The 12,496-nt window shown below is 52.1% G+C and overlaps 1 protein-coding gene across 2 annotated transcripts in view; it reads right to left on the bottom strand.

The window, feature by feature from the left end:
* Positions 1-12,496, bottom strand: part of cv-2 (crosveinless 2-secreting protein) — a 240,203-nt gene that overhangs the window by 105,254 nt on the left and 122,453 nt on the right. For both annotated transcript variants that reach the window (XM_050191325.3, XM_055061547.2), the window contains 2 exons: positions 7,697-7,796; positions 7,035-7,117 (listed from right to left, as the gene is read on the bottom strand). In XM_050191325.3, coding sequence (XP_050047282.1) covers positions 7,035-7,117; positions 7,697-7,796 — 183 coding nt within the window. The remainder of the gene's footprint in view (positions 1-7,034; positions 7,118-7,696; positions 7,797-12,496) is intronic.

Raw genomic sequence — 12,496 nt, 5'->3', positions numbered from 1 at the left:
CTGGACAAAACATTATGAGCGAAGGCCACAAGTCAATTGTGTTACGATTGGCGTGAAGCACCCAGTGCAACTAGGATTAACTAAAAACCATGGCTAATCGGGAAGTGCAGGGTAGATCCCAAATTCCTATGGGTGTATCAGGTGGTTCCCGGTCTCATTGGCGCCCCGCAGTGATCACGGGCCTCTCTGTGCATGTGTGGGACAGAGGAGGGGGGAGGGAGGGCAGGGGCCCTTCCTCCTCTATCTTTCCCAGACTGCGTGAGTCACGGGGAGGCCCTCCTTCCTCGAACCAAACGGGACCCACGGGCTACCGCCAGCTGAGGCAAACACGGAAAACATTGCCTAGGAGAGAGGGAGCAGCTGCCAATCACCGGCCGGACTCGGTACATACCATGTGACGTCGGCGTGAGCAAAATCCCGCCCACAATTTTAGCGGACCTATTTAGGCGCCCTCGCAATGTATCTTTTTGTATCCTCTTCTTTCATTCTTACTTCGTTGCTATGTAATGAACAGTGCAAGTTTCGCAGTAGAAATCGCCTCGCCCCTGCTTGGTTGCGATGCATCTCCCGGACGCCTGTGGCCAGCCGACAACGCCACGCTAACCAATAGTAACGCCGGTCGAGGTTCAAGTAACCGACGTCGCAACAATTAGTTGGCAGTTCATGGGATCGACCACGTTTCGTCCTGGCAATAAACAACGTCTCTGGATAGCAACTTCGGGAACGAGCGTCGCAGGATTCATGACAGCCGTTGGCGAGTGCACGGCTTTTCTTCACTGAGATATCACCTGAATTTGTGTATGTTTTGAGGGAAGTACAGAGAAGGTATAGCAGCAACCGTTGACGAGTGTTCTCAGAGTACGTCACGGTCGTGTAGTAGTGAAGAAATTGAAGCACTAGGGACAGCCACGGACCTGAAGGCGTTAAAGAAGTCGGAATCGCTAGAGATGGCCAGTGAACTGAACATATAAATTCCAGAGAGAAAAAGAAAGCCAGAGATGATTGAGGTGATCGAGGCAATCGGGGCAGACGACGAGGAACTAGAAGAATGTTTAAGTAGCATTAAGGGAAAAAAAAGGAGCACGAGCGTGTAGCACGTGAGGCCAGGGAAGAGCGCTGATCAGCACGGGAGGCAAAGAGGAACGCGAACGCGTAGCACGTGAAGCGGTCGAGATGAAGCGCCTTGATCTTGAGATATTGAGGGCTTAAAATACCGGAGAAGCGACTCCCATCTCGAGAGAAGGCGAGCGAAAAATGAAGGACTCGATGCAGTCATACCAAGTGGGAGGGGATGCGGGCCTCTTCTTGGTGAACTTTGAGCGTACATGTGAGAAGGCTGCATTTCTGAGAGACACGTGACCGCAACGACTGCTGATGTTGCTGCTATGAGAGGTTGCAGACGCAATAGCCCGCATGGAAAACGAAGACTCAGAGAGAGAGAGAGAGAGAGAGAGAGAGAGATGCAAATGAGAGGAAGGCAGGGAGGTTAACCAGACTTAAAACGTTCGGTTTGCTACCCTGCACTAGGGGAAGGGAAAGGGGAAATAAAGACGGAAAGAAGAGCGTGACAAAAATGAAAGCGTGAGAAAAAAAATATGAAAAGGGACGAAATGGGGTCATTATAGTCTTTCTAATAGGCCACTGTCACGTAGAAAAGTCAACAGAGCCTTGACCGACTTTTGCTGCGACGACAGTTCATGTCGGCATTCCAAAACTGACTGTTCTGAAAGTGGCCTGTCGTCAAGGCGTGCCAACGCGGTCGCTAGTGACAGCCGGTGCGCGCTGTATCGAGGACAGTGGCAAAGCACGTGTTCGATAGTCTCTTCGCCGCCGCAGTGTCTGCAAGCCGCGCTGTCGTCCATACCGACTCGGAAGGCGAAGGATCTTGTGTAGGCGACACCAAGCCACAGTCGGCAAAGTACTGCTGTTTCGAGTCGAGAGAGTCCAGGTGGGGGTCGAAGTCGAAGGGATGGGTCCAGTCGGTGTAGACGTGTATGCTTTAAGCTGGGTGACTCAAAGGACTATGACAAGGTAACGTCTAGTCTTCTGAAAAGTACAAGTTCTTGGCCGAAGCATTCTGAACAAAGTTCGAATGCTGCGAAAAAGCTAGAAACGAGTACTACGCCGAGTTCGCATACTAAGAGAAGCCGGAGCTTTTGGTGACCACGACAAAGTGGCAGTGTGCTTTGGGCTGGAACAATTTTTCCGCCGACTGCCTGAAAACATAAAGTATTAGGTGCAGTATAGGTCAAGCGTAGAGACAGTCGCAAGGGCGGTAGAACTTGCTGAGGAATACGTATCGCGCCGAGGCCCCGAAAGTAAAGAAGCGCTCAGGAAGGAGAATAGATACAAATCCGACAAGGAGGAGCGTTGTTCAAGGTCGAGATCGTACAAAGGAAAGGAGAAAGCGGAGTCAGCGACCAGTAATGAGGAGAAGAACCGAGAGGGAACGAAGCCACCACGATTCAAGGCTGAGCAACAAAAGAAGAGTTTTGAAGCTAAAAAGCCAGTCGTGTGCTTCAACTGCCAGAAGGCAGGACATATTGCCGTCGGTTGGAGCGATCTAAAAGTGGTCTTTTTGTCAGTGAGCAATAGCGATGACAATATGAAATCGTTAGAACCGCACGTTCGAGACCTCGTAGTGAACGGCAAGCCTTGTCGCGTACTCCGGGACTCGGCCGCCACGATGGACGTCGTTCATTCCTCATACGTATAACAAAGGTCAGTTTACACGAGAATGCGCTTGGATAAAGCAAGCAGCATAGGCTAGCAGTATTTGTCTACCAGCAGCCAGAGTCCGTGTTGAGGGTCCTTTCGGAACATTTGACACAGAAGCCTTCGTGTCAGCGCACCTCCCACCGCAACATCCATATTTGTTTTCAAAGAAATCCGACGAGTTGCTGCGGAGCAGGGGAGTTGTTTTCGGAGAAGGAATGGTGCAAGCTCTAACAAGATCTAAGGCACGACAACTTGCTGCAAAGGTAGCATGTGCAATCCCAGCAAAGGAGGGCACAGCCTTACATAAGGAAACCTCAAAGAGCGCTATTGAGGTTACCAGTGAAAGCGAGGTCGTTGAAGGCGCGTCGGTTAAAGAACAGGCCACCGCACTGAGTCAGGAAGAGCTGGCAGTTTTGAGAAAGAACGGGGAGCATGTGGTACCTCGGGAAACGGAATGGAGGCGAAAGCTGTTAAATGCAACAGCCTGGACATTGGTCACTGAGCAAGAATGGGACCCCACTCTTTGGAACCTTGAGCCCAACGGTGAGGCGGGGATCGCTAATAAAAACACAATGTTCCAAAAGAGGCCAGGCGTTTTCTATCGAAGGTATTGTGATGGAAAAGGAGTCCAGTTTGATCAACTAGAAATGCCACAGTGCTACTACCAGAATCTGCTGCACATGCTCCACGGGAACCTTTGGTCCGGACACCTTGGCATTCGAAAAACTAAGGACCACTTGTTGCAGGAATTCTACTGACCCGGGTGCTTTCGGAAAACAGAAGCATGCGTAAAAAGCTGCGACACGTGCCATCGCAGTAGTAAGCCTGGGGACAAGGCTTACCACTTACCCCATGAAACTCGTTCCAATAATTATGGAACCGTTTCGTAGACTAGCAATATGCACGTATAGGACCTCTACCCGCCACTCAGTCCGGCTACCGTAATATTCTTACGGTACTGTGCCCCGCAACCAAGTTCCCTGAAGCAGTGCCCTTGAAAGAGCTAAGCTCGGTCGAGATCGTGAACACGCTTTTGTCCATCTTTGCGCGAAGTCAGTTTCCCAGCGGAAATTCAGTCGGACCAATTCAGTCTTCACGAGCGCCCTAACCTCGACATTTCTGGGAAAATGTGGTATCAAACTTATCCATAGTTCGGTATACCATGCCCAGTCCAACACCATAGAAAAGGTCCGCTCGGTCATGAAACGTCTATTGTGAGCCATGTGTCATGTGCGCGAAACAGATTGGGAACTCTGCTTGCCAGCAGATATATGTTCGCCCTTCGAACCGCCCGCATGAGTCGACACAGGCTTTTCACCGTCGGAGCTATCTATGGTCGTTCCCTGCGATCACCGCTCCGGATTATTCGGGAAGCCCGGGAGGGTCTGGCTGAGGATCCATCTGTCGTTGAATACATGCTAGATTTATTATATCGGCTGCACACGACGAAACGGTTGACAGGACGAGAAATGCTCAGAGTCCAAGGTAATACTAAGCTCTACTACCACATAACGGCTCGGGCACGACGCTTTGATCGAGATAGGGGATTAGGTAGTGATAATACATCCGTCACCGAAAAACAAGCTTCAACTACAGTGGGAAGGACCAGCTGAAATTGTTCAGGAATTATCTCATACGAACTACATAGTAACAGTTCCAGGTAAGAGAAGGGCTTACCAGGTATACCATAGCAATTTACTGAAGCCATATCGGCAGTGGGAGGTCATCGTACACATGTTTCTTAACATGCCAGAAGAAATGCCACTAGACTTTCCCGAGCTTGCACCAGCAACGGAAGCAGGTGTAGGCAAACCATAGAAAACCTCGTGCCGCAAGACGAGCTCGACCTACGTCAGAAGATGGAGCTGCGGGAACACATGTACGAGTTTAGAGATAGGTTTTCGGACAAGCCGGCACTGACAACCGCAGTTGTCCATGATATTGAATTAACCTCATCATAACCTCTGCATCTGAAGGCGTATCGCGTTTCACCACGCCAGCGTGAGGTCATGGCTGCGGAAATAACAAAGATGTTGGAGCTAGGCGTAATATCGCACCAGGAGAGAGTGATTATATACTTCACCTCTTAGATGAGGTCTCCGGAAAAGAACCGCGGCCTTGTATTGATTACCGAAGGCTTAACCTGATCACGAAGGATCATACCTATCCTACACCTCACATCGAAGAAAGGCTTGAGAAAGTGAGCAGCGCCAATTTTATCTCTGCCCTAAATATAGTTAGGGGTTATTGGCAGGTTCCGTTGAAAGACTGTTTGTGGGACAAGGAGAAGGGGGGGGGGGGGGGTGCCTTTCGCGAACTGTGCGAGCCAAGGGGAGTAGGTGTGCCGCATTTATTTCTCCATTGGGAACGTTTCGGCCAAAAGTCCTGCGCTTTGGTTTGAAAAACGCTCCCTATTGATTTTCCAGCCTCATGGACCGGGTGTTGCGTGGTATGGAGGCTTTTGCGCTGCCGTATCTGGATGATATCGCGATTTTTTCGGCATCATGGACAGAACACCTGACGCATCTGCGAGCCGTACTGGCCCGGCTGCTGCCAAAGCGACGAAGTGCTAATTGGGGCGTACCGAAGTGGCTTACTTGGGTCACGGGATGGGTTAAGGCCGCTGCCGACCTTCCGAGGTCAAACTAGCTGACATCGACAGTTTTCCCACAACCTCGCACTAAACGGGACATCCGGTCATTTCTTGGGATAGCAAGATATTACCGGATATATTTTCCGCGTTACTCCGGTGTCGCAAGCGCTTTGGCGGATGCGCTGCGAAAAACAGAGACGCAAACAATACAGTGGGACGAAGCCAAGGAAAGGGCTTTCCGTACACTGAAGAGAGCTCTGAGGAGTCCACCAGTGTTAATCGTGCCGGACTATTCTAACCGTTCATTGTTCAGTGCGACGCGAGTGATCGTGGAGTGGGTGTTGTGCTTTGTCAAAAGAGAGATAACGACGAGGAGCATCCTGTACTGTACGCCAATAGGAAGCTCACTGCTCCCGAGGAAGCATACAGTGATTCTGAAACGGAATCATTCCTCAGTGGTCAAGCACGCCTTTTCGGCGCTGCTCGACTACTTGACCGACGCCGACTTGTGCGGACGACATGTAACCACGCCGCCTTCACGTACGTGCCTTACCGTATGGCTCCTCTCTCCTATCCCCACCGCTGTACTTTTCTTTTCCCTTTCTCAATTAAAAAAATCGCATACGTGCGTTGTGCGGGCGGAACGGAAGCTAGCCTATTACATCGCTGGTTCGAGGTTCACCATCGAGACGGACCACTGTTCTCTTACGTGGCTGCAATCAATGTCCCCCCAAAACGGCCGCGTGTGTGTGTGTCGGAGGAAGATGGCCTTGTACTCGCTTGCTGCGTTGTGATTGAGGAGTGTTCTGGAGCGAAAAGTTGCGGGACTGCTTTGCAAGTCCAGTTTCACCGGACCGAACCAGGGAGAAAAGGCACACAAGAGGGCCACGAGGCCTGATGAACGACTCCAGGGAATCTACGTGCTACGAACAAAGGGTTCGTCACAACGGAAGGAAATTACGCTACTGAAACGCCGATCCCTCGCCCAGTGGCTGCTGGCCCCTACGCGTCGGAATCTTCCTTACTGCGCCACGCTACCCATTAGTAAGGCCGGTCGAGGTTCAGGTAACCGTTCACACCGCCTGTGGAGCGCAAATATGAGAACATAGCCCCCGGCATACTTGCATATAGGGCACGAGGACGGTGCGGTTCACACTGCGCTCGCGACATCCACCGGGGGTTGCTGAGATTGCTGAGACACTTTGCGTGGAAGTCGGTTGTAGCTGACTGGCAGGTCACTGCCAGTCCTCTGTTCAGAAGATACCGCCGCTGCACTGTACTAGGAAAACAATGCGAACATTATTGTAGCTTATCGACGGCTGAGGCTCTCCTGACGTAGTATGGACATCGATAATTATAGGGATTCATGGAAGCCAATGGCGGAACTAGCAACACGAGCAGTGGAAACCAGCGCGCCTCGCCGCATACTCAAAGCAAGTTGTCTCAAGCCAGCGGCCAACGGTAGAGGGGCCAAGGCCACTGCTGAGTGTTGTTGGGGCTCTGTACGTTTTTGTGAGGAACACTTTACACATTGGAGGATGTGCCTCACGCGTGTTTAGCGGCGTATGCTGCTGCAATGTCCGCAATCTCCGTTGCCGTCGTGCACTGCACAACTGTACAGACACGCTGGGCTTTACCTAGTGCTCATGATCTGTCTCAACTCATCTCTCACTTCACATGTAGCCATGGTTGGGGAGTTGGAAGTGAGAGGGTGGATTCTCACCTGACAGAAGAATCGGCGACACGGATCTTGGGGATCAGTCCATTCCTCCGAGCTGGCATAGACTCGGCCTTTGTAGACGCAGCCTGCAGAAACAGTCGAGCACATATATGCGAAGATGAAGCTGTGGTAGTAACATCTTTCGCATCAATGAGACCACAGGTACGCAACAGGGTTTAAGAATACGGTTACCTAAACTTACCATGGTGCCTGCTGCACGTGCATTAAAAGAACCGCGTCGCGCCGACGCAGCCAATACAGCCTCGCGAGGGCTGTACACAATGGTAGCGTTTAACACGTTGCAGCCTGGCATTACATCATTGCTTTTCCTCTGTCTACGAGAGAGACTCCTCTGACTAACCTCCTGTCCCGTTTTCTCTTCATTCTGTCGAATTGTTCTGGCGTGACAGCTTACGGGTCTTTATGCAATGAGCAAACCTGCAGTGGCCAGGGTATGCAGGTTGGCAAATGCAGGGCTGAGCGGCACCGAGCTAAATGGTTGCCCCCGCGTAAGTGCAGCTACAATTAAGCGCACGCGTTCATCCAGCCGTGCAGTGAAAGCTGAGTAGCGAATCGGGCTTGTAGCAAGGCTATACGGAGCGCGGCAGTGCGCACCGTTAATCGCCCCAACGCGAGAATTTGCGCGTGCCGCGGGAGCGCGTTACCTTTGCAGACGTCGCAGCACTTGTTTCCCTTGGACTCCTGCAGGAAGTAGCAGCCTCTTGGCAGGGGGCAGGTCTCGCGTCCACACTGGACCACGCTATTCTGCAAAGGGACGGAGAAAAGCGTGCCGCAAGGAGCTGCGTTTTAATAGCGCCGCTTAAGCGTGACGCCGTCACGCGCGGCGTCCAAGACGTGCGTGCCTGCAAAGCAATGCTGTGAGAAGGACGCCCAGATGCTCCAAATCATGATTGACCACTGGCCCCGCCCCATGCAGAGCGGCCTAGGCTGTTTTGTGTAAGAAATCCACGTATTTGTTTTGTTTTTCTTCGTTATTTTTTCCTTTTCTTGAGAGTATAACTTAATTCGCATAATGGCGAAACCATTTTCTGCACACTGCTACGGGCTACCTTGGCGTATAGTGCCGAAGACATGGACAACTGTCGCTGTGCCCATTGTAAGCGTTTTTCGCAAAAAGGCGACGCAAAGCAACTTCGCGCGAACGATACAAAATGTTATTGATAATTCGAGCGACGCCCCCCCCCCCCCCCCCTCCACCCCCAAAAGAAAGAAAGAGAAAGAAAAAGAGAAACATCTGTCCAAGCCTAGGTTCCAAACGTAACGATACGTTGCAGACATCGTTCGTATTTTTTTTTTTTTATTACAGCTGCTCTCAGTTGGGGTGAAAAAGGCTATTTCGCAAAGTATGTCAACTAGCAGCTCGATTCGCAACATATTTCGGCGCTCCACACTCGGGCGAGAGGTCTGTCGGCGCAGTGGCGTGCTGCATGAACGCGGCTTCCCTCGCTTGACGCCGCAACGCGCCGGCGCTTCTGCCGCTCGAGTCGCGATTACACTGTTGCAAGTCGCGGCACTCGGCGACCAGCAGGCGCGCCTTTCTGTAACGCTTTTACGCCACGGGCGCGTTTATCGGCGACCCGAACAAAAGCCGTTCGGCGGCGGGACAACTGGGCGAAGCCCGATCCGCGCACCCAAACTACTTCAAACCGAACAACGGTGAGCGGGTACCGATGGCGACGATAGTGTGCGCTGGTGCGCGCAGAGAGCGTGCGCGCGCGTCCTCTCATGCGTGACAGCACTGGCGGCGTACTCTGCGGGCCTGGAAATTGGCCCCGGCGAGGGTCACGCGCCCGATCAGATTGCGCGCCCGCTCAAGGAACTGGGCGGCGCAGACTCGGACAGCGCGAGCTGTTGCTCGCTGCGTTGTTCGGGGGGGGGGGGGGGGGGGGGGGGCGACTGCGCTCCGGCCGTCGCCGCCGCGTACCGGATTCGGAAGGCTCGCCGATTAAGCTGCAACTGCATGGAAGGCGAATTTGCGACGTATATTCAGGCGCCGCGTCACTCGGCGTCGTCACGTCCATTTCGCGCTTCACGATAGCCGCGGCGTTAATTGTGGTGGAAATGCTTACCGCACGACATATCGCTTTGATCGGCAACATCTGAGAACGGGATAGGGCCGGGATTACGTCGTCGAGAAGCGTGGAACGGACGCCGGGTGGCGGCGCGCCGAAAATGCGTCGGAAATGCGTTCTACATTGTCGCCCCTTCGTATGCCAGCCTATGGGCGTCTTGCGCTGGAGTTTGAGGTATAGTAGCGGCGCCTGGTGGCGGCGCGGGAAACGACATCTGGGTCGTACCAGCTTGGGTCGTATTGAGCCCTGGCTGTGGCGAAGCACGTTTCTAGGCCGAGTTTTGCGTCGATTCGCACTTTTTTCTGCCCTGTTGCGAGTGCGAAAAGGCTCGTCACTTCTCACAGACCACGTCGACCACGCTGCGAGCTGGTCGCAGCCTATAGTTTAACGAAAACGGACTCTCCGTGTGCCGTGGGACGTAATGCTGGAAGCAGAAGGAATCGGCGACGCCGATCCGGAGAGACCTAGCTCAGCATCGAAAAAGCGTCACCGTCGATACTGATGCGTCGTGGGCTCCCATATGAACAAGAAGGCCTGAATCCCAACATCCGATTCTATCGTTTCCCTTCAAGGCCTCACGAAGCGGAGCGTCGGGCGCGCTGTATAACTGCAGTTCGTCGCGCTGGGTAAGCGAAACTTCGCGCCATGCTGACTGCTTCACCTGTCTTGAAGCTTGCTTGATTATAGATCTGCGTTCTAAAATTCGGTCTTTTGCACCTACAGTCCCGACGGCAGACCGACATAGCAGCAGGCATGGCTGGTGATTCACGATTCGAAACCCGGCCACAGCGACAATTAAAATTCGACCGGTGCGAAGTGGTGAAGTGCCCAGGTGTGTGCAAATGACCACAAATGGCCGGGTTGATTCGGTGATAATTCACTACCCCACTACGAGCAGCACAGGTTAGAGAGTTAAATGTGCTCATACTTGACCTCAAACCAGCATGTTGAGGCAGCGCAGCAAGATAGTATTGATTACAGCAGATCGATTTTCGAGCGTTGTCATTAAAAGCTACATCAAGCGAGCAGCGCACGAGCTCGCGCTGCGCGATTCGCACGTACGTGCGAGCTCATATATGCATTGCATCAGTTATTACCAGTTACTAAAAGGGGCAGATGACCGCTACTACAACGCAGGCCTAACTACTTGTTTAGCGGCATGCAGTCAACAAAGATTGCAGGAGACCCGCCGTTTCGCGGCATGTCGAAAGACCGCTGCCGTCGCAGCGCGTACGATCGTGCGCTCGAGCAGTTCGTACATCGCGGCATGCTGAAAGACCGCTGCCGTCGCGGCGCGTACCGTCGTGTGCTCGAGCAGTTCCGTACACATGATGTCTGCTTATCGCTGCTGTGGATTCATTTATAGCAAGCATTTCCTCGCGTTTGTGCGCCTGAATCTAGCAGCGTGCAAACCTTACCTGAAGTTCCACTTCGTACGCGACTCGCTTCACTTCCGATTGACACCGCGCTAAAACTTCGCCGCTTAATTCTTGAACGGCATACACGTATTCGGCACTGCATAATTTCTTGCCTTTACGCAGCGTGCCACTCCTGAAAAAATCTTCGGCGCCCGATATTCGCTGCAGGCCGTGATACAACACAACCGAAAGTGGCGGGTCCATATTGTAAACGTGCTTTCCGAAGCAGACGACCGAGCTTGGTACGACCCATTTTAGGACAGAGGGCGCTTTTTAGCACCTTTTTCGCAGCGCCCCCTGGGCAATGCAAGAGCCCCATAGCGCGCGCGTCGCGGTCATGCCGCGTCGGCGCAATTAAATGAGACACCACATTCCGGCGTGCCCGCGACAAAAGCGCGCCCGGCGGCGTTTCGGCGTGCCGATATAGCAACGGCAGCATGCTGCAAGTGCCGGAGAATACGCGATCCCGAAAAAAAAACATGCTCAAAGCGCTGGCCGGAGAGTGCTGACCGCCGAGATTCACTATAGGCCCGGTAATGCGCAAGGTTCACGCTGAGATATATCTACATTCACACGGAGGCAACACCCCGGCTGGGCAACGAATTCCCAGCAGTTTATTGTTTATCAACAATCAAATAACTTGTCGACGCCAAATTTTTTGACCGTCACCTTATAGTTACCGTACCATATCCCAAGCAAGCTCTCGCTCTACTGTCGCTCGAAGCTATATAGTTCATACCTGGGGTGAAGAAGACCTCTTTCCCTCTGATTCCTTTTTTATCAAGTTTCAATTATCCGTCTCGCTGAGTGGCCGGATCTTGAATACAGCTGGTGAGGGGTGCGACATCGTGCGAACGAGCGACGAAGTGAGAAAAAAAGGAAAAAGAAAAGCTGAAATGATTCGGTAACGCGACCACATGGCCTGTAATTTTGTAACGTCCCACTTCATTTTCCATTCTTCTTTCCTCATGCGTTGCGCGGAGTAATTAATTCCGCAGCGATAACGGGCGGTGTGGCGTGGTGGTTTCCGAGCAACCTCCGAGTCAAGAACGAAGGGTGAAAATAATTGAAAATGGATTGGTTCGTTAGAGAATACGGCCCCCGCTGCCGTATTTTTTATATTCCAGCGATGCTATCATTGAAATCGCCCAATTGGCACGACACAGGATAAGAACAGAGAACAGAAGTGGAGGCGAAAAAAAACAACATCAGGGGGCCGAACTGACAAATCCTTTTGTAATTAAGCGCTGTTTGCCATAGGGGGGGGGGGGGGGGGGGGGGAGGCCTGACGCTTTCACTAATCTTCCAACGTCACGATCTGCTGGCACCTAACCTTACGTAAAGTTCTAGCGTAAAGAGAGAGAGAGAGATAGAGGGAGGGAGAGGGGGGCATAAGGGAAGGGCAGGGAGTTTAGAACTTTCTTGTGAATATGGGATCGGGGGCTCATAATCCCACACACAAAAAGTTCCCTCGCTAGAACAGTTCGTAAAAGCAGGTGCCTGTTATTCGCGGTAATGACGTTTTTTATTGGCGAAGGCGTTTCTTCTTATTTCATTTTTTTTTTAGAAACATTCATCTTTGCTTCATCTGTGCTGGACGTAAAGTTTGCATATGCCCCAAAATTTTTCTAAGAAAGAAAAATCACGGGAATCGTCCATGAATAATGCATTTTCTTCAGTGTCGACCATAAACAAAACGCTTCCTGAACTTGCCGAAGGCAGAAATTAGAAAAAAAAATTATTTTGCGCGAAGACAACACACGGCCGTACAGTGGGTCACACTATACTTGGTGCAGAACGGAACCGTGGCACTTGAAGGAATTCGTCTTCAAGGCTGGGCTTTCCACGTTCGCTTCGTGCGAGCTTTCGAAATAGTGCGGACAGTGACATAATTGATGCACTCCTCAACCTTCGGAAAGGATGCGTGCGCGCATACTCACGCTTTCAGAACGAA

This window comes from Dermacentor andersoni, chromosome 1, assembly GCF_023375885.2.
Source record: "Dermacentor andersoni chromosome 1, qqDerAnde1_hic_scaffold, whole genome shotgun sequence".
Taxonomy (NCBI): Eukaryota; Metazoa; Arthropoda; class Arachnida; order Ixodida; family Ixodidae; genus Dermacentor; species Dermacentor andersoni.
Note: the sequence above shows the minus strand (reverse complement) of the source record. Positions and strands in the feature narration are given on the sequence as shown.